This window comes from Xenopus tropicalis, chromosome 10 (assembly GCF_000004195.4).
Source record: "Xenopus tropicalis strain Nigerian chromosome 10, UCB_Xtro_10.0, whole genome shotgun sequence".
Lineage (NCBI taxonomy): Eukaryota > Metazoa > Chordata > Amphibia > Anura > Pipidae > Xenopus > Xenopus tropicalis.
This window is the reverse complement of record NC_030686.2, coordinates 23,181,550-23,207,832: the sequence shown is the minus strand read 5'-3', so window position 1 is coordinate 23,207,832 and position 26,283 is coordinate 23,181,550. Positions and strand designations below refer to the sequence as shown.

At 38.5% G+C, this 26,283-nt stretch overlaps 1 protein-coding gene across 2 annotated transcripts in view; it reads right to left on the bottom strand.

Annotated features, from left to right (window-relative positions):
* Window positions 1–759: 759 nt before the first annotated feature.
* The window catches only part of gaa (glucosidase, alpha; acid), a 76,765-nt gene continuing 51,241 nt past the window's right edge, over window positions 760–26,283 (bottom strand). For both annotated transcript variants that reach the window (XM_031894381.1, XM_002932515.5), the window contains exons 13-21: window positions 24,830–24,963; window positions 24,073–24,224; window positions 20,668–20,816; window positions 20,440–20,581; window positions 17,017–17,115; window positions 6,279–6,443; window positions 6,027–6,179; window positions 1,048–1,113; window positions 760–953 (exon numbers count right to left, since the gene is read on the bottom strand). In XM_031894381.1, the coding sequence (XP_031750241.1) occupies window positions 1,048–1,113; window positions 6,027–6,179; window positions 6,279–6,443; window positions 17,017–17,115; window positions 20,440–20,581; window positions 20,668–20,816; window positions 24,073–24,224; window positions 24,830–24,963 (1,060 nt within the window). In that variant the 3' untranslated portion in view covers window positions 760–953. The remainder of the gene's footprint in view (window positions 954–1,047; window positions 1,114–6,026; window positions 6,180–6,278; window positions 6,444–17,016; window positions 17,116–20,439; window positions 20,582–20,667; window positions 20,817–24,072; window positions 24,225–24,829; window positions 24,964–26,283) is intronic.

Genomic DNA, 26,283 nt, shown 5'->3' with positions numbered 1-26,283 from the left:
AGATAGGTGGGTATGAGTGTGTGTATATGTATGCACTGGGGTTAATTTGAAGGGGACTTGATGGACTTCATCAATGGCCTGTTGACAAGCCTTTTTAAAAATCTCTTAGTAGAACAGAATATCTCTACACCTCCCACATGTAAATAGTTAGAGTGAAGACACACAGAGCAGCAGAGTAGCAGCTACTAAATGCCAGAAAATACCCTGCTGAGAATACAATACTGAGAATTGCTTCTGCTAAAACACATGTAGAGACAATTATCAGTAAATGATCAGCATTGTCTATTTTAGTAGCCATGACAAGTAGCTGCTACTAAAACTAATGTCTACTCCACAGTTAATGTAAGGTGTGGGTTGGGATTTAAAGGTCAGTGGGTTATAGATGCCACTGAGTAGCCATCAGGGTCGGACTGGGCAAAAAAACCCAGTGGGCCTGGGCGGGCCCTTGCAGCCCAGACCTTGATTTATATAGAATCAATATTTAGAGGGGTCAAGTCAAGTGCCCCAAAAGTCTCCTCTTTATCATTAAGTGAAGGCTTTTTAGTGAAGGAACCTTTTTCTTACAGTGTGTTGAATTTCTTAACACTTACTTTATCTATTTCTTTATTTCATATTTGGGTTAACAGTACCCATGTATGTTTTTATGTTTTGTAAAATGATGCATGCCCTCTTGTCTCCATATTAATACAAATAATAAATTACCTTAATGTTTTCATGTAACATGTGCAATAATTATACTAAGAAAACAGTACAGAAGCCTTAAAGGAAAATCAGAATTCATTTTTTAAATAGTAAACACCTAACCACATGTGCAAAATGATGATGACAAAATAATGATTCATGGCAAAGCAAATATACATGTAGTTGGACTTTTTAAATTTAATCTTTAGTAAATTAACCAAATGACACAGTGCAGAATATTCCAAAGTAGGCATACAAGCAGCAATCCAGTCCTACAAGAAACAAATGCAAACAAAATTATATGGTGTCCTAATTATCCCTTATAATAAAACTCTAGCCATCCAACTATGTAAATTGCAGATTCACCTATAAAGTCCAAGTGATCACAAACTGTTGTCCTATAGGCAAAGAAAGACTCTTTATAATCAGCACCTGTAAGAAAACATAATTTATAAAGAGCATGTTAAAAGTATTTTTCTACATGGCACAACACAATAATCTAAATAGTAATTTTGGGCAAAATAAAAAGCCCCAGAAAAAAAAATAAAATTGATAAATATAATTATAGCGAGAGTGGGGGGATGTTTAGACAATGGGTACATTAGTTTGGATTTTGGAAGTCAGTAAATTAATAGTTATGAGGCGACTGTCATACAAATATAGAAAATGAGGAGCGCATTGCAGCAGAGACTAAAACTAACCCCCAAAAGTTTTTAAAGTATAGTAATAGTAAAAACATGCAGTTGGAGGGTATGGCCACATTGAATTATGGTAACAATACGGTTACAATGAATAGAGAAAAGGCAAATGTGCTAAACCAGTTCTTTTCTTCAGTTTATATAGAAGAGGAGCCAGAGCCAAAAGTTGCAATGTTGGCTTAGCTCGTTCTAATCAGTGGTGTGTAAAGGTTTACTCAGAATTAATGTGAACAAGGCACCAGGGCCAGATGGAGAGAGCTGACTGAGAGAGCTAGGTTCAGTATTACAATGGCCTCTGTTTCTGATATTCTCAGACTCGCTTTCATCAGGTATGGTATCTATGGATTAGAGGAAAGCAAATGTCATTTCTATATTTAAAAAGGGATTACGATCTCAGCCTGGCAATTATAGGCCAGTAAATTTGACATCCATGGTGCTCAAGTTATTTGAAGGCTTATTAAGGGATCTCATACACAATTATGTTCTGGAGAATGGCATTATGAGCAGTAATCAGCATGGCTTTATGAACAACAGATCATGTTAGACCAATTTGATTGCTTTTTCTGATGAGGTTAATAAAAAATTATACAGTGGGGGTGCAGTAGATGCACTCTATTTGGATTTTGCTAAAGCATTCTAAATGAAGGTCTGTTTGTCCTAGTGAAGTCGTTTGCACATGGATAGGAAACGGTCAACAAGATCAGGTACAAAGGATGGTTGTTAATGGTACATTCTCTACTTAGAGTAAGGTTCTCAGTGGGGTCCCTCAGGGTTCTGTACTGGGTCTGCTTTTAACTTATAAATTAATGACTATGAGAAGGGTATTATAGGTAATGTATCAGTGTTTGCAAATGAGACACAAAACTTTGCAGCCCAATTAATTTCATCCAGGATGTGGCATCATTGCAGCAGGATCTTGACAAACTAGCAATCTGAATTTCATAAAAAACAGTTATATTAACATCTGTTAACAGCTTACCCCTTAATATGGTGGGTCCAGGTGCTCAAGCCCCAGACCTTCAGCATTAGGAGCCAACTTAGGGCAAATTTCACCAAAATGACGGCTGGCACAACTACAGATCACCACCAAAACAAAGTTTAGCATTCCAAAATGTATTATTTATACACAATTATACATAAATAACCTTACACATTTTGTGCCGGACAGGGCACTTAATCATAGGCTAAATTCAAACACAAAATACACACTATTTTAAAAGGGTAACAGCCAATCATATTCTTGAAACACTAAACCAATCAGAACTAGAATAAGTTCAACTGATTGGCTCCTATTGGTTACAATAGATAACTGTGTAAGCGTATTCCAAATATATCCATATACAGTTATCTCGAAACTGCTATAAAAACATTTGGTAATCAGTTGTGATACATATTATACATAACATCATACTCAAAAATCTAATCCATCAGGTTGCCTTGTACCCAAATAAAAAAATCTGGTTTCTCTTTCAATAAATTTATTAATAATATCACCTCCTCTCTGGCTTGGGATTACCCTATCTATTCCCATAACTGTTAAGATAGGATAAGGACCCATTTGTACATTCACGGAAATGTCTGGTTGTATTACACTCGGTATCCACAATATTAAAAATGTGTTGTCTAATTCTCTCTCTTTTAATTTTCGGCTAGTTTGCCCTATGTACAGGTATGGGACCTGTTATCCAGAATGCTCGGGACCTAGGGTTTTCCAGATAAGGGATCTTTCCATAATTTGGATCTCCATAACCTAAGTCTGCTGAAATTCACTTAAATATTAAATAAACCCAATAGGCTTGTTTTGCCTCCCATAAGGATTAATTATATGTTAGTTGGGATCATGTACTGTTAATGTACTGTTCTGTTTTATTATTAGAGAAAAAGGAAATCATTTTTAAATTTTTAAAAATTAGAATTATTTGCTTGTAATGGAGTCTTGAACTTTCTGGATAATGCGTTTCCAGATAAGGGATCCCACATATTAACAAATAAATAACATATTTAGTGTTACAGTTGATATAATGTCTTATTTCACATATCTTGCTTGTGATAGTAGAAGTAAATGATTTTGTTTTATTGACATAATTACAGGTTAATAACCAGGTTTTATTTGCCTTTTGGGATTAAATGAAGCTCAGAGACAATCTATTACCTAGGGTTTTAGTTTTTCTACTTACGTACCTGTAACCATTAAAATTATATTACTAGAGAAAGAATTTCAAGGAATAAAAATGGGAAACCAATCACAAACACTAATAGTGTTTGCAGCTATGATACATATTGGAATACACTTACACAATTATCTATTGTAACCAATAGGAACCTTTGTTTCAAACTCACCAATCAGTTGAATTTATTCTAGTTCTGATTGGTTTAGTCTTTAAAGAATGTGATTGGCTCTTACCCTTTGAAAATAGTGTGTGTTTTGTATTTGAATTTAGCCTATGATTAAGTGCCCTGTGAGGTATGATTGTGTATAAATAAAAAATGTTGGATTGCTATTTATATAAACTAAATATTCTTAACTTTGTTTTGGTGGCGTTTTGAGTTGTCCCGGCTATTCTTTTTGTGGAAACTAGCAATCTGGTGGCATTTGCGATTTTATGTGGTCATGCATCTGTAAAAATATGCAAATGTAGGGGATCAGCAAACTTTTTCTTCTGGGTGAAAGGGAGGATCCAGGGAGTACCTGGCTTTGGAGCCAAAATCATGGGTGGGGCCAGCAGGCTGTAAAAGGGCCCGTGCTGCAGCGCCAGCCACAGAGAGAGAGAGAGAGAGAGACCTGGAGAGCAGTGAGAGTGTAAATAGCTGGGGGTGCTCTGCTTAGCATTTCGAGCTCCAGCCTATAAAGAGAAATCTGCATAGCTGCTGTTGGATGCCTTTACCTCTGGGTGAGTCTCCTGTGTGAGGTCAGGTGTTGATCGAGTGCCTGCTATGTGGGAGCAACTGTCTATCCAAAGGGAGTGGTGGTACTTTGGGGCAGGTAACACTACCTGGGGAAACTAAAAAGCTCTTGGGGAAGGGACCGAACTGGGAAGTTGGTTAAAACTATGGGTTTCCCAAAACAGGGTTATATCGTTTGTATTTTACAGTTATTGTATTTTTCTAAATTGTTACACAAGCCTTGTGATTATTTTCCTAGTGGAATTGCCATGAGGTGTGCTCGTCCATGTCCACTACGTGGAGGCACTGTGCTGTAAATCCCAGTTCCCAGTATCTTTCATATGCAAAAAGTTCTTGGGGTCTGCTGTTAGCAAGAAAAGACTTAATGTGTAATCCACTTATACAAGGGTGTGCTAAGAAAGGGTTCCACAAGTCACTTATACCCTAAATGGTACTGCACTTGGCAAATCCATAATGGGGAAGGACTATGGAGTCCCTGTGGATAATAAATGTGTCTGTAGCAAGCAATGCCACCCAGCAGCTGCAAGGGCAAACAAGGTTTTGAGCTGTATTAAAAGGGGCATAGATTCGTGGGAGGAGGGGGTTATTTTTACCCCTTTACAGTGCACTGGTAAGGCCCTATCTAGAATATGCAGTGCAGTTTTGGTCTCCAGTGCTCAAACAGGATATTACTGAGTTAGAGAGGGTCCAGAGAAGGGCAACTAAGCTGGTAAAGGTGCACAAAGGTATATACAATACCCAAATCCTCAGCGCTCAAAATAAAGTTCCAGTGAAGTGCTGTAATGGCTGTGATGCTTCATCAGGCGGTGCGCTTCATCAGGAGTAGAAGCGCACCGCGGTGCGCGAAACGCGTTGAGTTTTATTTCGCCTGCTTACTTCTACATTTTGTAAGTAGTTTTATTTTTAGCAGAAATTTTACATTAAACGATGTTACACTATTTGGCGTTTTTTCCTCTTTCTGTTTGAACTGTGGATTCGCCTACATCTAACCTTGATCTCCCGCTGTAGAGCTTGATTTCATCGCCTTCCGGTGAGCCTTTAGAGTTATTGCACACTGGTGGATATATTAATATTTATTATTCACAATAAGGTGATTGGCTTTGTTAGCTGAACAAAGGTTTAAAACGTTATTACACTATCAGTTGTTTTGTTTCATTTTATATATGCGCTCCCTTCACACTTTTCTGGATAAGCTGGTAAAGGGCATGGAAAGTCTTAGTTGAAGAAAGACTGGCCAAGTTAGGGATGTTTACACTGGAGAAGAGGAGTTTAAGGGGTGATATGCTAACTATGTATAAATACAGTATATAAGGGGATCACATAATCTCTAATGCTTTATTTACTAGTAGCAACTATGCTATTATGTTACAAGGCTGGGCGTGTATACACTTCCATGCCAAAAATTAACTGTGTGTGTCGGCACCCAAGCTTGACGCAGTGCCTCTCGTTGCAGACACAGGAGTCAGTGGAGGCCAGCAGTTCAGCTGATTCTGGGCCATTTATAAGCAGGCTGAGAATCAGCCACATTGTAGTAACTTTAAGCACACAACATGGTTATCTGATGACAATTAGACAGCAGTTATTTAGTGTCTCAAGTCGTGGTACAGTATATTGCATCATAGCAGACAAGTACATAAAGCAACAGGAGTTGAAAGCACAGCTATGGAGTAATTGTCAATGCTCATAAAATAAATGTACAGTAACATGCAAAGTAAAACAATTATAAAAGAATTCTGGAAGTACCTTAGTATCCAAGGTGTAAGAGTAATCTTCACTTGCAATGCCGTTTATCAGAACCTTTTTAGGGGGACTGGGTACACCATAAACATTCACCATTCCCAGCTTTAAACCATCTGCCTGACTGTTCACACGGATTAGCTCGTTAAGAAGGATATTCTGAGACACAAAAACAAGTGTCAGATAATAAAACAAACAGAACAGTCCTTTATATTAATTGGTTAGGACAGTCTGAATTGTAATGGACATCAAATTTACATTTGCAGCTAGGAAGACAACATGAGTGTAGTCCTGCCTCTCAAATGTTCCCAAGCTAACACCGTCATCCCAGAACAAGTCACCACGGGCAACCCCATCAGGGGTTAGTGCCACCACTAGCAGCAGTTTGTTCTTGCGAGACTCCTCTGTGTTCATACCAGGCACCTGGTGAGAACAACATTTGAATTATTATATTAATGAAAAATACTACATTACTATACTATATTAATACTATACTTTATTAATGAAAAATAAGTTTCAGTCTTCTAAGGAAGAAGTGTGCATTAAAATGTAACTGGTCTTTACCTGGTGCAGATTTAGGGCAATGACACACGGCGGTACTTGTCGCCAGTGTTTTGCTGCAGCTACAGAACAGCAGATAATACCATGCCACAAACAAAACTGAGAATTATCTCTGCTACAACAATCAAATCTCTTAATTACGCAATGGTATTTGCTGGTGTTTTGTAGCAGTGACAAAATGCTGGCAACAAGTAGCAACATGTGTAATTGCCCTTATGTGTGAACTTTATTTTGCCTAAAACTCTAATACAGCTGTGGACTTAAAAACCTTCCTGTCCCTCTCTCTGTAAATTGTCATGAGATTTCTAACCTGGCCCTGCTCATCTTCATGTTACATGGGCAAGCACCAGAATAGTATATAAAACAAAGCATTAGGTTTTGGCCCTTGGTAAGGTTCAGTAACTTGATTCTTTGTAGGATTGGAGTGCCCTCTTCTGGGGTCCTGCCAGTCTGATTATCTAATCAGAAGGGGTGCTCTAATCCTACAAAGAATCTAGTTTATCAATTTGTTGGAGTGGGTATTTATCATATAAGCACATCTTCGGTTTGTCTGATTGTTCTAAGATCCAGTAAGACTGCCCTAGATTTGTACCTAGGGTACATGTCACAGCTATAGTTCAAGCCTGTTTGCAAAAATGTGGGACATTGTGTAAAATATAAAAAAAAAAAGAATCATTTAAGCCCTATATTTAATTACAAATAGTACATAGACAACATATTAAATGTTGTAACTGACAAATAAATGTTCATTTTTAATTTGATGCCAGCAGTATCTTTCCAAAAAGTTGGAACAGGCAACAAAATACTGGAAAAGTTGTGTAATGCTAAAAAAAACTAACAACAGGTCAGTAACGACCCAGAGAGGCTGGGTCTTTTATAAGTAAAAATGGGGAGGGGTACACCACCATGTCAAGCACTGCATCGACAAATATTGCATTGATTTAGATAACATAGTATCATTAAAAGATTTAGAAATCAGAGAAATCTCTGTATGCAGGATACAAGGCTGAAAGCCAATATTGGATGGCAATGTTAATATTAGGCCATCTGAGAGCACTGCATTAAAAACCAGCATGATACTTTAGTGGAAAATACTGCATCAGTGCACAGGGTATGGGTAACTTACACATTTTTAGAAGTCACCATTAATGCTGAATGACATAGGTTTTAGAGAAACATATGCTGCCATCCAGATGATGTCCTTTTCAGAGAAGGCCTTGCTTATTTCACCAAGACAATGCCAAAACACAGTCTGCCTGTGTTACAAGACAGCTTCATAGTAAGAGAGTCCAGGAGAAAAAATTGCCTGCCAGGGGGTGGAATTTGGTGCCATGCGAAGCAGGAGCAAAGTTTAGGAGCTCCAGGGTCGTCTTGGTGTTTTTATCTGCTTTGGGTCCAAATCTGAACTTTCATATGACACTGCAAACGAATGCTCCCTTGGCTAATCCCAGAGAACCGCAGAAATGGCAAGCTCCAAACAGCAACCATCGCAGAGATTGGTAGCTATTTCAAGCGGCACCCACCCAAATCCAACAAACCTCAAGATGGTGACAATTTGCCTACTAAGAGTCATGCAGTCACCTCAGACAGATCGCAACTGCCAAACTTAAAAAAAGCAGACTTAGATGCCAGCCTGAAAACTTTTCTACATAAAATTACGGTTTCCTTCCAATCAGAATTTAGATACATTAGAAACAAAAACACAATGACTTGCTCTCAGCTCACGCAGCTTTGCAACTTCCAATGGAATCCCTGCAGTATGCAGTTACATCTTGTAAGATTACCTGGTGGTCTAGTGGGGCAGCAGCAGAGATGCCCACTGCCGCCATCACAGGGACATCCACAGCCTTCTGGTGTACACCAGACACATATCTAGTATAAATAAATCTAAAGCAACTAGACTTGTTAGGTAATCATTGAAGACGTTTCACTACTCATCCGAGCAGCTTCTTCAGTGTAACTGACTGGTAAGGGAAGTCCTCAGCATATTTACTCTTCCACTAATCCAATCACAATGGCACTTTGTAACTCTTCAGAGAGGTGACATCTGAAACTCACAGAGGTGTGAATTCTGTGGAGTTAAAAGGATTACCAAAGTATCATGTAATTCTTCAAAATAGGTGTTACTTGTTAGAGTTGCATGAATGGATGTGGTAAGAGTTCTGAAACTGCTGGGGTACAGATGTTAGAACAGCATTGTATGTAGCAGATGGTGTGGAAGTCCCCCGCCTCTGTTTAGGGATGGTTTCTCCACTTTAACAGGAATGGCCTCTTTTACACCTCTTTCAAACAAGCGGTCTTCTTTGTCCAAAATTTGGACGTTGCTATTTTCAAAGGAGTGTCCCTTGGCTTTTAGGTGTAGAAATACAGCTGAGCCATTCGCTTGGAGAGCAGTTGCTTTGTCTCACCAATGTAAAGGTCTGTGCACTCCTCGCTACACTGGACTGCGTATACAACATTGCTTTGTTTTTCCTTTGGTGTTGGATCCTTTGGGTGTACAAGTTTTTGTCTCAGTGTGTTGCTAGGTTTGAAAAACAAAGGGATGTGGTGTTTGTTGAAGATTCTCAGACACTCCTGCTACATATGACACAGAAAGAAATCGCCAGCGCTCGGTCTAACCCACGCTGTAGTGTTGACCAGCTGCTAGAAACACACTATTGTGCCAGCACTCGGTCTAACCCACAATCTGGAGTTGACCAGCTGCTATAAACGATAAAAAGCCATTAATTATACACAAAGAGAAAGAAAGTTTGCCAGCGCTTAGTTTGCCTTTAAAAATAATTTTTACAAAAACTCCTGCTCCTGCTACATATGGGATGACTATATTGCGCCTTCTCTCTGTCTCAGGATGGTTATTCCTTTTGGTGTTCCTGTTGCATAACTTATATGTACATCTAAAATATCCCCTCATGTTTGGTATTTTTAGAAACTGCAGACCTTCAGGTTTCTAGGTGCAATCTAGTTTTCACTCAAAAGCCAAATACTTTTTGTCAGTGCATCGTGAAATTTGGAGCTTTTTTTTGCATTTTTGTTTTTTTTCTAAAACGTAAACTTGGACGCAAGATCAAATGTGGATTTGGCAAAAAAAAATTCAGAAAGATTTTCGAACCAAGGCAAATTTGAAAGACAAACTTCTCCCGAATAAAATGATGCCCCATACGTATGGGTGCACATAAAGAGGTGGCCACCAAACACCCCAAAGCAGGGACAATGCATAAGAGCAATTACAAAATTGGGGGCTGTGTTCTATGTGCACTACCTGCAGTTTTTCAGTGTTAACCCCCCTACCTGTGAAATAACCCCCACAAACTATATATTTCCAAAAAGTGCACACCTTCAGCTATTCAGAGGCACCATTCTTCTCTTTCTACATGGAAAATTGTGGCCGCAGTCCCTTGCCAGCACTTTGGTCAGAAATCAAGGAAAAACCAGATACAAACCTAGATTTCTCCCCAAAATCTCCATGGCAACTACCAAAATCTTATTAAACATCAATCTGCAAGTTCCCCTGAAAAACGATACCCCATATGTATGGGTGCACATAAAGACATGGCCACCAAAGCCCCCAAACAGGGGAAATGCATAAGGGCAATTTCAGTTGAACATTTGGGGGCTGCGCTCTATGTGCTCTACCTGCAGTTTTTTAGTCTAAACACCCCCATACCTGTGAAATAACCCCCGCAAACTAAATATTTCCAAAACGTGCACACCGTCAGCTATTCAGAGACACCACTCTTCTCTTTCTAAATAGAAAATTGTGGCCGCAGTCCCTTGCAGAAGTCGGCGCTTTGGTTAGAAACCAAGGAAAAACCAGATACAAACCCAGATTTCTCCCCAAAATCTCCATGGCAACTACCAAAATCTTATTAAACATTAATCTGCAAGTTCCCCTGAATAAAACGATACCCCATATGTATGGGTGCATATAAAGATGTGGCCAAATCAAATAAGGAAAATGCAATAAAACCACTAAAAGCAATGAAAGAACAATAATTGTTAATAATAATGAAATAATAATGAAATCAGTGGTCAGAGCCCTGGATCCACCAATGTCACTGAAAAACCAACCTTTTTTGGGGCACTAAACATGCAATAAAGAACAATGCAAAGAAAACACAATAAAATCAGTAAAATCCAATAAAATCACCTAAACCAACAGAAGATCTACCAACGACACTGCAGAAGTAACCTTTTTTGGGGCACTAAACACGCAATAAAGAACAATGCAAATGTAATAAAGTCAAATCACGAAAATGCAATAAAACCACTAAAAGCAATGAAAGAACAATAATTGCAATGAAATCAGTGGTCAGAGCCCTGGATCCACCAGCGTCACTGCAAATTCAGCTCCCAATAGCAATAGATAAGTTAAAATGCAATAAAATTATTAAAAAACAGGAATCAATTATGAAAACGCCAAAAAAAATGCAACCAAATAAATCAAATAATTACAGAACAAGATCAGAAATAAAGTTTTAATTAAAAAAAAAAAGACTGCCAAAGAAAGCAAAAAAAGAAAGAAAAGAAATAAAGAAAAAAAAAAGTGTAAGTGTGTGTAAGTGTGTGCTTGGCAAAGTTGTCTGTAAGTGTGTATGTGTGCAAAAGTGTGATAATGAGAAAGACAGAGGCAGAAATATTAAAAAAAAAAATGTAGACAGTTTAGATAGAAATAAGCAAAATAAACAGTGGTGTAGAGTTGTAGCTCAGCTCACCCATGGCAGGCAGGCGATCAGGGCGACCCCATCCAGCAGGAAGGCAGCAGGGGGGTCCAGCAGTCCACATTCAGGCAGGAGAGGAGGCGGCGACGGAAGGGGGGCGCTATTTAAAGGGACAGCAGTGGACACATCATCATTGCGTGCCCACTGCTGTCATTGGCTGGGGGACCGGATCGGCGCGGATCAGGGAGCCGATCTGTGAGTATGTCCTTCAATGCTCGTTGCCTAGGGGGATGTGGGGGGTTTACAAGCGCCGTGCTGCTTTAAAAGCGAGCACAGCACTTGTAAACCTCGTAGATTCTACGTCCTGTGGCACTTAGGTACTTTGGTACCCAGGACCTAGAATCTACGTGGCACTTAAAGGGTTAACTCCTTGAATCTTGGTGACAAACTCTTTGGCATTTTGGATATGATGCACTGTTTTACCTACCAATGGGGCTAAGATGTAGGCCAAGTATTTTGCAATGCTGTAAGTCACTGAATTGATGCTGCTGACAATAGGCCTGAGTGGTGCTCCATCTTTATGTATCTTGGGGATACATAAGCTTGGAGAACATCCTAAGAAAGGGAGTCCCCAACCTTTTTTTTTACCCTTGAGCCACATTCAAATATAAAAAGACTTGGGGAGCAAAACAAGCATAAAACATGTACCTGGGGATACCAAATAAGCACTGTTATGGGCTATTTGATAACCCCTATGTGGACTGGCAGCCTACAGGAGGGTCTGTTTGGCAGTAAATCTGGTTTTTATGCAACAAAAACTTACCTCCAAGTCAAGAATTCAAAAATAAGCACTTCCTTTAAGGCCAATGGGAGCAACATTCAAGGGGTTGGAGAGCAACATGTTGCTCACGAGCCACTGTTTGGAGATCACTGTCCTAAGACAACTAAATTAACCTGACTCACAGACATTGCCATGATGATTTTTTGCAATCTCAAAAATTCCTCTGCATGTTTACATGTTGACTCCAAGACCATACACGTTTTCTATTTCAAACGTTTTTTCTCCACACACAAGGCTTTTTTAAATTTAGGTATGTTTTTTACACATTTTTTCTTCACACCTCACCTAGAAGGCTTCTTATCTCGGTATGTTTTCAAAATGGCATTCTCCAACCTTATTACGAATCATTGCTTTCTTTGTTGTACCATTGACTTCAACACATGATTCTCCTGGAATTTCTCCAGGCAAGCTGCAACATTAACCTATTTTTACATTTTTATTTCTTTACCTTTTTATTTTTAGAAATTTCTTGGCTAAAGTCCTTGCTGAAAAAAGCCTGCAGTTCAAAGACTTTCTTAATCCACCAATAACCTCAGAAATATGATTAAACCGAGAGGCAATCTTTACTTTAATTATGCAGTTCACTCAGAAATATTTAATATAGTTATATCTTTTATTTATATGTTGCTGATATAGGACAAGAATTTCACTATTTTCCACTAGTTATATCATGAGGACGAAAATTATTATGGTCTCCTACAATGTTAAGGGCCTTAATTCCCCTACCAAATGTAAATGTTTGGGTTGATAACTAAGATAATCTTTATCAATGGCAACACTGTGGGCAGCACAAAAGGCTACCTTACGAGGCATCCTTATTAGCATTGCTTCACATAAAAAGGATACCTAAAACAGATTTTCAATTTAGAAAAACAGTTTTCAAACCTATAGCAAATACATAAACGCACCCCTAATACAAGTACCCTAGCCACCTTAAACAATGCCCATCAAGACCTGACTTCCATCTTATAGAGAAAAGCTAACAAATCTTTACAGCGAACTCTGCATAAATTCTTAAAGACAAACCTGACCTTCTCTAGCCATGAAGATGAAACCACTGAAGAAATAGAGATAGCTATCAGACAGCTGAAAAGCACTTATAGTCCTGCCTTGACAGGTTTCCTCTGTTTTTCTAGAAGAATAAGGATTTACTACTTTCTCATATGCATGAATTATGTAACGAAATGCTTTAAGGTTCCGCTGTACCACAAGATATGCTATCTGCAGACCTTTCACTTCACCCTAAACCTAATAAGGATTTAATGTGTGTTCAGAACTACTGGCCCATTTTAGATCTTAATGTTGATATTTGTATATTTTCTAAAATTCTTGCTGCTCACTTAAATACATATCTTTATCGCCTGATCCACCCAGATCATTTGGGCTTTGTTCCGGGCAGGTAAACTTAAGATGCTGTCCATAGGCTAATTAACATTATTGCAGATGCTAATATCTCCAATAATTCTCTATTGATTCTCACGTTAGATATTCAAAAAGCATTTGATTCCCTGTCCTGGCCTTAACTGTTTTACATACTTCCCAAATATATTACAGGCCCCTTTTTAGATGCTCTACAGGTTCTGTATAAAAATCCTATAACCCGAATAAAGTTCTTAGGGTGCCAAACATCCGACATTCCTATCTCCAGAAGCACCTGCCAAAGATGTCAGCTATCGCCACTTTTTCACCTAGCCATAGAACTTCTAGTTCAGTTAATTCGCCAGGACACCATTATTTTGGGCTACAAGATTAAATGACATGTTCATAACAAAAACATGTAGGCTGATGATATCAGCCTAACTCTAACCAATCCCCTCACTAGCATTACCTATTTATTTAATATCCTGGATATTGCGGACGACTAATCTCCTTGACATGCCATCCCACCGGCAAGAATTTAAATCACTGGTGGGATGGCATACTCGTCCCTTTGTTTTCTCGAATTCGTCTGAAGCTGCCTCTCAAGGAAACTTCAGGCAACTTCAGGAAACCGAAGCAACGCGTATGCCATCCCACCGGCGGAATTGCCGGTGGAATTGCACTGCGGGGAGATTAGTCACCCGCAGTAACGAAGATTTATCTCAGGGCAACTAATCTCCACGTGTGCCACTGCCCTTAAAGGCATTAACAGAATATGCCATCACAACATCACTTGAAAGGATCTTAGATAAGTTGCATGTTGTCTGCACTCTCTCCAGCTCATGGGCATCTGTGAAACATAACTAAGTCCCACATACCTCAAACCTCTACAACCCGACAAGGTGATTATATTTTTATATGATTTACTGATTTCTTGCAGATTGAAGTTCTTAGCCTTACAACAGGAATCCTATGCCATTCCTAACTCCGAAATATTCAGATATAGACAAATTGAACATTTCTTTAACTTTCAGCCCACGCACATCAGCCTCCACATTAGAAGGTTCAGCATAAGAACTTTGTTGCCATAATCCCTTCCATTCCAAGAACATCTTATCTGAGATTTATTCCCAGCTAACAGAAACCCCAAACATTTCCCATCGCTATATGAAAGCATGGGATACAGATCTTGGATCTCCACTTCATTTAAAATTCTGGGAGAAAATTTGGTCATCTATACAAAAGTTTTTCTTATTGTAGGAGTTGAAGAATCTGCTTACAAAGTAATGAACTGCTATCCGCAAACATACTATAAATCCAAGTGTCTCACCAACTTCAGGGGTTCCAGACAGAGGCGATTATTTACATGGTGGCATTGCTCTATTGCTTCCACTCTTTGATCTGAAGTATCCCAGCTCATCTTACAGCTATCATTATTGCTACTTCCTCATTCTAGCCTTCTTCCAGAACAACGTTGTCCAAATGCTCGCAGATACATGCTGGGTAATAGCCCTTCATTGGCTATCTCCTTCCCTCTCAATGGTAAAAGAAACACTCAGATGTATCAATGCATTTTCAGCTCTTCTGGATTATAAATTGGATTTACATAGCAGCATTTGGCTACCATGGGTTTTACCTACCTTTCCAATGAGATATCCTCTTAGTCTGTATTTGAATTATAATGCCTTTTACAATAATCTCTTGTTCAGCTAGGATAATTTTACCTTTTATTTACTCATGTTAGCCTCCTTTTTTTGTAATTTTAATGTCATTTTTCTAAATTATTTGCAATATTTTTATTTACTTTTTTATATTGCACATTTAAAAAAATGCCTGCCTGCAGTTCAGACCTGTCCAAACCACCCATTTAAAACATTTGGCACCTAATGAAAGGAAAAATATCACAAAGGAGACCCCAGATCTGGCGAAAATGCAAGAACATTTTACTTTCAAAAATATTGAACACAATACAAGAGCTCTTGCCAAATGTTAGAAAAAAACCAAAGGCATACAAGGTGTTATGCTGGTACATAACTCCTCAGCAAAAACATGTTGTTTCCCTTGAATGTTCCCCTTTCTGTTTTTGAGGCTGCCAGGAACAGGGCACCTATTCACATGCCTGGTGGCCATGCCCTATAGTAATGGACTTCAGGAACTCTGGACAGTTTCTCCTACTCCTGAAGTTGACCTACTATGTGCACCCCGTCAAGGCTTACTTAAAAGAACAGTAACATTTAAAAATGAAAGTGTATAAAAGTAATTACAGTATAATGTACTGTTGCCCTGCACTGGTACAACTGGTGTATTTGCTTTAGAAACATTACTATAATTTAGTAAACTAAGCTGCTGGGTAGCTATGGGGGCAGCCATTCAAAGGAGAAAAGGCACAGGTTACTTAGCAGATAACAGATAAAACACCATTGTATTGTGCAGAACTTATCTGTTATCTGCTATGTAACCTGTGCCTTTTCTCCACAGCTACACAGCAGCTTTATTATATAACCTATAGAAGTGTGTCTGTAGCAAACACACCAATTTTACTAATTCCGGGTAAACAGTGCATTGTATTATAATTTTTTTAAAACACTTTGTTTTTTGGATGTTACTGTTACTTTAAACCACAGAAAGTTATCTCAAATGCTGGCAGCAGCGAGATGGGTTATTGTTCCACTGGCTCACCCCATAATAATCTCAATATCAACTTTTTCAAAAGATTGACCATGTCCAACTGATGTATTATTTGACAGCTCTCCTGGATGACTCCATTGATTCTTATACTGATATTTGGCTACCTTGGGATACCTATAAAAAAATCATACAGCTCTTTCTGTATAGCCTCATACATACAAAATGAAATATCACTCTTTCCTGCTCCACAGAATGATACCTTACAACTCTTTTAATGTAATGTATCTGCCGAAAAACTATTGCAGATGGACTATGCACAATTCTTGTTACTGTTTTACTGTGTATTTTTACTAATTTCCAAACATTTATAGAGAAGTATATTTATATAAATTTTTTCAGAAAACAATATTTGTCAGTTTCAACATCTGATAAGCTGTACTATGTTCAATTAAATATACTGCAGGGTTTTAAAAGATTTGCAAATCATCACAGCAAAATTCATGTAATGATCAGAATTAAAGGACTATCCAACAGAAATTGCAACAAAGCCTTCAGCATTGACAAAAGTTGTCCAACTAGCTTTGCCTTTATCTGCCATTACATCGCCCACATCTTAGCTAGAAGGCACAAAACTGATAAACAGACAACCTGGAAGAACTGGGCATAATTTCCAGCTCAGTGTATTTTCTGTAGTGTTAATTCAATTCTTGGCAATATGCTTAAGACTTCTTTTTTAACTCACTGCCTCTGGGAAATTGCCTTTATTTGGAAATATGACAATGAAAGGAAATAGAGAATAAGATCCTGTCATTTGTTATCTAGAAAACCCTATGTGTATTTATTCCAACTTACTGTACATAATACACTGTACATAATTACACTGCAATTAAATCTCCTTCTGACATAAATACATAGATAAAATAGTCATACCTTTGCTTCATTTTCATACCTGTGCAGGCAAAATATAACCTCCTCTTATGTGAACATTGATTTTGTCTAGTGGGGCGGGAAGCATAAGCCATTGGCCTTTACTTTGAATTCCTGTGCCCTACACATGTAAACATACATGGTGTTATTGGTTATGTAGGAGAAAGAACATACAAACATTTAAATCACAAAAAGCTGCACCTGCAGAGCTCTACCTCTTTTTGCCTGCAGTGAAACCAGACAACTTATAAAAATCATTGAAAGGATATATGTCTATAATACATTATTATTGACAACATGTATCTATAAAGTAACATTCTGCAGTGCTGTACAACAGAAGGGTGTATACATCAATAATATGAATAACATGCAAAAACTGACCACTTATTTTATCTGTTTGGCCTTCAATAGTTTAGGGGTCATTTACAAATGCTAGTCCAGTGTGCAAAGTGCAATTTTAGACATAAAGAAAATCCCTATTTTTTACCCATAATGCCATGTTTTCCAATAATTCCAGAGTAACTGCAGCCACGATCCAAGCTGCATCCACAGCAATTTCGACAGAGGCATTGAAACAGACACAAGTTTGCAAGGTGAAAGGTGTGCAAGGTGTGTCTAGCATTTTTAAAATGGGTTGTGTCACTTCCAGACTGCATTTTTAAAGTGTAATTTAATTCATTGGGTGCAAGCCTGTCACGCATAGTAATACAACCCACTGTGGTAACACTGGAGCTACCAACACCACAGTGTCATTATGTACCCATATATAAGATACACTGGTAGACTTGAAGATGAATAGGAAAGGGCAAGAAAGTTTAAGGTTTACTCTGATACCTGGTCACTAAGGTCAGTGACCTTATAGTAATTCAAGATAGAAAAGAGTTTCAGTACTATTGCAAACATATAATAAAAATAAATAAAAACCAATTACTACTCTGCTAAAGTTATGCCTGCAAGGGCACAGCTACCATAAGGCAAGATCTTGCCTTAGCAGCAGCACCCCCCGCAGGTTACCAGGGAAGGCAAAAAGTCACTTCTTGTAACTTTAAGAACCGAAATTCAGTTTTTTAAACCATGAATAATTTCAGCTCTTCTAGTGCAGAGAGTGCGATTGCATGGCATCGTAAAGGCTGCCTCAGGGCATCCAGATGAATGGAATCGCCCCCCTTATGTCATCCTGCATGTGTTGAACTTCTTTGAAAAACTGTGCCACCATTGTTTTCACTTGTAGTTATGGTTGTATTTACAAATATTAAAATGAAAATGGGAACAATGATGCGCATAATGACAGATATCCTTAATTGTAATATTTTCTGAGCCTTTAGAATCTAGAACATATTCATAATATTGAGGCAACGAGTGTGCACAGTTTGCTAGAAGAGCTTCTAAAAACAGCTGACCTGACCCAGGATAACAGTCTGATGACTACAGGACAAAAGATTAACTAACAACATTTTCTGAACCCCCCCATGACTGAAAAATCACAATACACATGGCCTTGGCATTAAACAGACAAATAATGAAGGTATTTTTAAAAAAATACATTAACACATTAATGTATTTTAACATTAACATCACATTTCTGTGAGCTGAGAAATGTCCAGTACTTGCAGTCCCTGAACCTTGTTTATTAAAAGAAACAAAAAACACATTAACAAGATGTTGTTAAAACTCAATATGTAATGAAATAAAACTAAATAAGCCAAATAGCATTAATAAACCATTTAATAAGCAACTGAACAATTACAAGGTACTGGCCTTGATATAGTTGTTATGACTTGCTGCTCTTCCTGAATTTCCACTGCTTACTTTAATAAATAAAAAATACAAAAGTATTGGAGTAATGATACCTAAATTGGCCAACAATAAAGATACATTGCAAGCTTTTGGAGCTCTAAGGTCCCTTCGTCAGGCAAAATACAAATGAAAGCTAGAATGGCACAACATATATGCTGTCAGATCAGAGAGAAGTGTTCATGAGCAATAAATTAGGAAGTTACAAATAGATTTAATATTTATTAGGATGGGCTGTAAAAAGTCCAGAGGTCTGGATTCAGTCAGGTCACATAGTGTGACATGAAACCTCACCCCATATAGGTATAATTTCTACAATACTTTTGTATTTGTGTTTCTTTATTTAATATTTTTGCTACCGACTAACACGGCTTTCACTGCTTACTTTGTGGTACTGGCTCACCTTCCCTTTTGACACTGTCATGGCAAAGCTAGGGAACTGGCACACTTAGGTAGCATACTGATTAGTATCTTAAATAAGAAATACTGCTCTAAAGCCTTTCAGGAAACATTCCATTTAATCAACACAAAAAAACAGCATAAAAAAACAGCACTCAAAGCCTCACTATAAGTGATGGATTGGAGTTATCCAGTGAAAAAAAGAAAAATATACATAAATCTGTAGTATTTAGTGGGGATCTGTATGTGCAGAATGTTTATAAAGGTGCTTTTTTATGTTATATTATATAATTTCTAAAATGTCACTATTGACTTTTATTCCCTTGCATTAAGTAGAGCAGATAACTGATTGCTAGGGAATTGATATACAGGTATAGAACCCATTATCCAGAATGCTCGGGACCAAGGGTATTCCGGATAAGGGGTCTTTCTGTAATTTGGATCTCCATACCTTAAGTCTACTAAAAAATCAATAAAACATTAATTAAACCCAATAGGATTGTTTTGCATCCAATAAGGATTATTTATATCTTAGTTGGGATCAAGTACAAGGTACTGTTTTATTACTACAGAGAAAAAGGTAATCAGTTTTAAAATTCTGAATTATTTGATTAAAATGGAGTCTACGGGAGACAGGCTTTCTGTAATTCGGAGCTTTCTGGATAACGGGTTTTCCGGATAAGGGATCCCATACCTGTACTAGGATATAAGCTTATTAACGTTGAACAGGATTGTCAGTATAATGTTAGCACAACGTGAAGGAAATATCCCTTGAAGGATATTCCTATTGTTAGGAATTCAAATACAAATGTGTGTTTATAATAGTCATATTTCTTACTTTTTAGAAACATAGTGGAGTTGATGATATTTTGTAATACACTTGATAGACATGTGTTTTCAGAAAATATGAATGCTTTAGAGTTGTACAACCTACCTTCATGAAATGTACATTTTAAAAGGATATATAAGGGCTCATTTACCCTTATTTATCTGCAAGCACAGTGGACAACTTGTGCTTTTCCATTTTCTATTAAATTGAAAAAGTTTTACACTAAAAACTACATTACTGTATTTATATATTGATTTAACTCCATCATTTGCAAGTAAGCCTTTTGGTGCTGTTTTTTTTCTGATTTCTTTGGTGGATTTGGGGTACTTCTTACGATAAACACCAGATATTACAGACCTATTTTAAAGGGGACAAAAAATAAGATCTTTAGAATGTTTTGTCACAGTATAAAAAGCAACGCACCGATTCAGGGGCATACCACGTTCCAGTAGGGAAGTATGCATTAACTGTAGTTTTTCCCTGCTCCAAAACAGGGGTGATTAATAAAGCCTCTCCCCAAAGATACTGCCGGTCAATTGTCCATGTGTTTGGATCAGTGGGAAACCTTATTAGGGAAAAAGAAGGAGAAATTTTACTCTAAAAGTTTTTCATTAAAGTGCAACAAAATCCTTAGAACAACAAAAAACTCACTCAATAAAAAGAGCTCTGGCCACCGTCTCCCCAGAACTGTGAGCCTTATGGAAAAGGGTGTAGAGATACGGAAGCAGCGTGTAGCGGATGAGCAAGGCTGACTTTATAGCTTTCTGTGCCTCACTACTGAATACATATGGTTCCTGTGACTGGGGTGAAAAATTGGACATTTTAAAGAGTGCAAAAAACACATAGGTTACCAGTGTGTCTTATATCTTGGTGAAAAACAAAATACAGGTATGGGATCCCTTATCAGGAAACCAGTTATCCAGAAAGTTCTGAATTATGGGAAGGTCATCTCCCATAAACTTCTTTATATGCAGAAATTGTTTCCTTTTTCTCTGTAATAATAAGGCTTATGGCCCATGGAGCAAGTTAGTCACCCATGATAGATCTCTGTTACCATGGGTGACTAACCCACGCCGGTGGAAAGGCGTACGCATTGCTTCAACTTTTCGAAGTTGCACAAATTTTCCTCCTGCAGGTAACTTTGGAAAGCTGAAGTGATGCTGTAGGCCTTTCCACCCGCAACTCCTATGAGTAATTAACTATGGGTAACTAAGATTGAATAGTTATTGGAGCCAAAATAATCCAACCGGGGTTTGTCATGATACAGGCCTGAAAGAGTTAATAAACAGGCCAAGGTATCCAAGGTATCTTCCCTCATGTACCAGGAAGATATTTAACAGGCCTCTGTTCACTAGGGTCTGGAACCATCCATGTGTAAAGGTCTCACAACCTGGCATGCCCTGCTCTAAGCCCTGGCTGATAAGAGCAATGCCATGGGGGGAGTGAAAGCCCACATAAGGGTGGGAAGAGTTTACAAAAGGACCCATCATAGGTGATGTGGAGGTCACACTAAAACAAACTCACACACATTTATCCCCCTAGAACCCATACCAATTATACCAGTGGTATAAAAAATCTGGGCACAGGTTATTTTATAATTTTTGTAATTTAATATGGCCTGTCAAACGATTTCAACAGGACTGGTATTGGGTACTTGGTTTAACAGTAAGGAATATCTGGGCAGGTCACACAGCAGTGATTTTTGGTCTTATATAATAAGGAGGATAATTCATAACCAATAAATATAATATCTCTCTATCTATATCTATCTCCTTGCATTTCTGAGGGAGGAGGGGAGTGTCCAGTTACCTGACGAACCTGATAAATAGTCAGCTCTTTCTTCTGACTAAACATTGGATTTACTTTGGAGGACCAATTTTGATTGGAAGTTCATCCCATTAGTTTCCACCTGCCGTCTGGACTAGAAGTATTCTGTTTGGTACAGTATAGGACTTCTGTGTTTTTTCCCTTTTATTTTAAAAATACTGTTTGCAATTATTATTTGATATGTCCTTTTTGTAACATCTTTTGTATATACACTGCTATACCTTTTATAATATTAAATACAAAATTTAATAAGTTTTTGTCCCTGATGCTCAAAATGAACCTAGCCTCAGAGTGTGTAACTGGGTGCCTTAGCCCTCTGCATGCTGTTTAACCATATGACTGCTTGTAGGAATAGTGTGTGTCAGTTCAGGCACATTAACCCTTTTAACACAGAAGTGCTTGGCATCTCTCATTGCCACTGTGAGAAGTATAAGAGTGGTGGCTGCAAGTTTTGTATGAGTTTAGTGGGTGTTGGTTGGTGCTGTGATGCTAGTCTATCCTGTGTGCGAGACTGAGCAAGTGACCCTCTAGACAGCCACACCTAAAGTCCCGTGGGTCTGAAGTGCCGTAATCCCAAATGGCATTGCACACAACTAATTTAGGCTTGTATGCAAATGCTTAGCCTAGTTATTGTGCTTCCAAAGTCAATTTCGACAGATTTAAAACTGAGGAGATGCAATTTTGGCCATATAGTGTATGTTGTAGCACAGTGCCGTCCAACTGGCGGGCCGCGGGCCGCAGACCCCCCTCTGTGTGGCCCCCCCACCTGTCTGGCTGCTTTGATGGCTTACTCTTGTGTAAGCTTTAAATGGTATCAGTACTGTGATTAACTGCCCCCCCTGCATGGTTCTCACCTCAGATTCAGGCTGTAATCAGGCTGTATTGTTTAAATATGTAATCCCCTGTGTTGTTCACACCTTTTAATCTCTGCATTGTTCACCCCCTGCAGTGTTCACACCTCAGGCTCAGGCTGTAATTACCCATTTTGTTCCCCTGTTCACACCTCAGGAGCAGCAGAAACCTACAAATAATCCCCGCACACTACAAAAAGAACATATACTGAGGTGGTACTGCAATTAAAACGTTTTTTAATATATAGTTATTGTGCAGCAGTGCCAGCATTGTGTCACTGTAGGCTGCCTGTGTGTGCCATACACACAGGCATCATAGGGCAAGCAGAGTATGGCACACACAGGCAGGGTAGGGAAGGCAGAGTATGGCACACACAGGCAGGGTAGGGAAGGCAGAGTATGGCACACGCAGGCAGAGTATGGCACACACAGGCCAAGTATGGCACAAACCAGCCAAGAATGGCAAACACAGCGAAAGTATGGCACATGCAGGCATGGTAGGGAAGGCAGAGTATGGCACACACAGGCCAAGTATGGCACAAACTAGCCAAGTATGGCACACAGGCAGGGTAGGGAAGGCAGAGTATGGCACACACAGGCAGGGTAGGGAAGCAGAGTATGGCACACACAGGCAGGGTAGGGAAGGCAGAGTATGGCACAAACAGGCAGGGCAGGGAAGGCAGAGTATGGCACACACAGGCAGGGTAGGGAAGGCAGAGTATGGCACACACAGGCAGGGTAGGGCAGGCAGAGTATGGCAGGTTTTTGCTGTACTACAACCATTAATATGGGTATGGTCATGTGATAACATGGGTGTGGTTTCAAGTGGGTGCGGTTTCAAAAAGGGGAGTGGTCAAAAAAATCCGGCCCTCGGTACAACAGAAGTTGGACAGCACTGTTGTAGCACATTGTATTCATATTTGGATAGCATTTTGGAAAGCGTTTCAAATTAGAATTATTTGCTGAAAATAGAGATGGGAGATGGCCACACCGTAATTCAGAGCTTTCTGGATAACAGGTTTCCAGAATAGGGTTCCAATACCAGTATATCTAAAAAATGAATTTTGCAGAGAGGTGGTGGTTCTGAATAAGGACTAAATGAAGTAGTTTCACACAAAATGTGTGCACCACAATGTGTATGTGCTTTCAGAGCTTTCTGGATAATTGTTTTTTTTAATAATTAATCCCATATCTGTATAAACATTGTAGAAAAATGCAGCATCTGTTGTTTCACATAATCAATATAATCTGTCTAAACAAATTTGCCGCCTTCAACTATTACTAACAATTACTAAAAAAATACACTACTGAATTAACCGAAGGGGTTATTTATTTTTATAACTGTGAGCTAGCAGCTTTGTTTGGATACATTACTCACCACTGAATCATGATCGTTATGGTTTCTCATAAAAGGATAAAAGGCTCCTAGTTGGCTCCAGCGCACACAAAGCTCCTCTGTGGTGTTACCCCCAAATCCACAAATATCTGCTCCCACCATGGGGACACCAAACATGTTAAACAAAAGAATGGCTGCAGCAGGGGGCAAAACACAAAAAGATGCAATCATAAAATGTTTTTACTGAGATTCTGTAATTCTGAAACAGTCAATTAAAGGAGAAGGAAAGTTTGAAAACAACATTAGCTCCAAATTACAGTCATGATATTATTAGTAAGACATTGCGCTAGCTGAGCTGTGCCTTGCTTTGTTAACCTTGAAATGTGCAAAGTTCTGTACAAAACCAAGTACCTGGTCTCATCCTTTTGCTCTCCAGCATAAAATTCCCGGGGCCAGCGCATGCGCATTGCTCTGCAGAACCGTCCCTGTGTTTACATCTTGCAGAGCAGCGTGACACGCCGAGGTCAGTGTTTGAGGAAGAGAAAAAAAAACCTGTGTGCGCATGCGCAGTGGGAAGGGGAAGTGACGGAGGCGCTTTTGAAATGGCGACGCCAGCCTTACAAACGGCGCAAATCTTTCAAGAAGGATTACATCAGTAGGAGATCTCACCAAAGGAAATTACAGTAGCGTTTTGGGAGGCACCATGGGGCTTTATCTAAAGGTGTGATAATCTTCTAAAGCCTTTCCTTCTCCTTTAACATACACATACCTACATACATAACATACAACATACACATACCTGGTACAGAGTAATAAATCTGTTCCCAGCTGCTTACCACATCTCCGGTCCAGTGACCAGCATAGTGACCATGACTGGCAAATGTTGAGCGAGAAATGATGAAGGGACGCTTTTTCAGAATTTTTACCAGAGCACTGAGATAAAATACACAGAAAAATAACATTAAAGGAAAACTATACCCCTGGACAGAATAGGTCTCTATAAAAATATATTGCACAAAACCCTGCTTTATCTAAATAAACCTTTTTTAATATGCTAAATATACTTTTAGTATGTGCCATAGATCCTAAATAGAAAATTGTCATTTTAAAAATTAAGGGCCGTCTCCTGGGATTATATGGTTCACAGTGCACAAAGACAAATCATCAAGGCACACATATGTGTTAGGTCACATGAGCCATATAATGGACAAAGTTCTCCTTTTCACTCCCACACTTCTACCTGTTACAGATAGTGCTACATTATTACTGGTCAGGTGATCTTTGAAGGAGCGCTGAGACCATCACAAAATGGTGGCTCAAGGGGAAACATGTAAAAGGACAATATATATATATATATATATATATATATATATATATATATATATATATATATATATATATAGAAACGAGTTGCTGGAAAGCTGCACACCATAAGAACAAGACAATACCTGGGTGCTTGTGCAGAAGGCCTAAAGAAGGCGTTTTCCTTTAATTCTTATTTATCTTCCATTTTCCATGTCACCATCACATTCAAAGTTTTATGGCTGAAGCTCAATGATCCATATTAATCTGGATATATTTGTATTCATATCAATAAAAGTAACCACAGTTGCCATGCTAATGGCTGCACACTTTCATATAAATATAAAGCAAGTTTTCAAAGCTCCAATGAATAGGCAATCCCTTGAGACTAAAAACGGTGTAAACCTTGCTGTGCTGTTAACAAATACATTTTAAAAAAAAAGTCTCATAGCTCATTTTTTTTCAGCCAAAATTCAGAACTCCGCCTAATGCCACATCTATACATTTCCAGTAATATACAAGAAGAAACACAAATTACCAAGATTACAGGAACATATATTTTTAGGGGGTTTGCACACGCATGGTGCTTACACATTCTTGCATACACATACAACATACAATTTGTCAAGTGTACACACACTCATACACACAGTTTTGTGGCTTTTTTCTGTATCATGACATTTTTTTTTTGCCTCAAAAAAATAATTTATAGCCATTGTAAATAGCATATTTGCTAAATGCACTGTGCAATACCTTTAGTATGTTTTGGTGATTATATTCTGTTTTGGTGATTTTGTTGCATGCTTGCCATTTTATTGCATTTTCCGTTCTGCATAGGTTTCATTGCTTGTTTCTGTTCATAAAACTTATTTGGCACATCACATAGTTTGATAAATCTATGCATGTTGGGTTCAGTATACCCCTGGCATTCATATTTAGAATGTTTTCTGC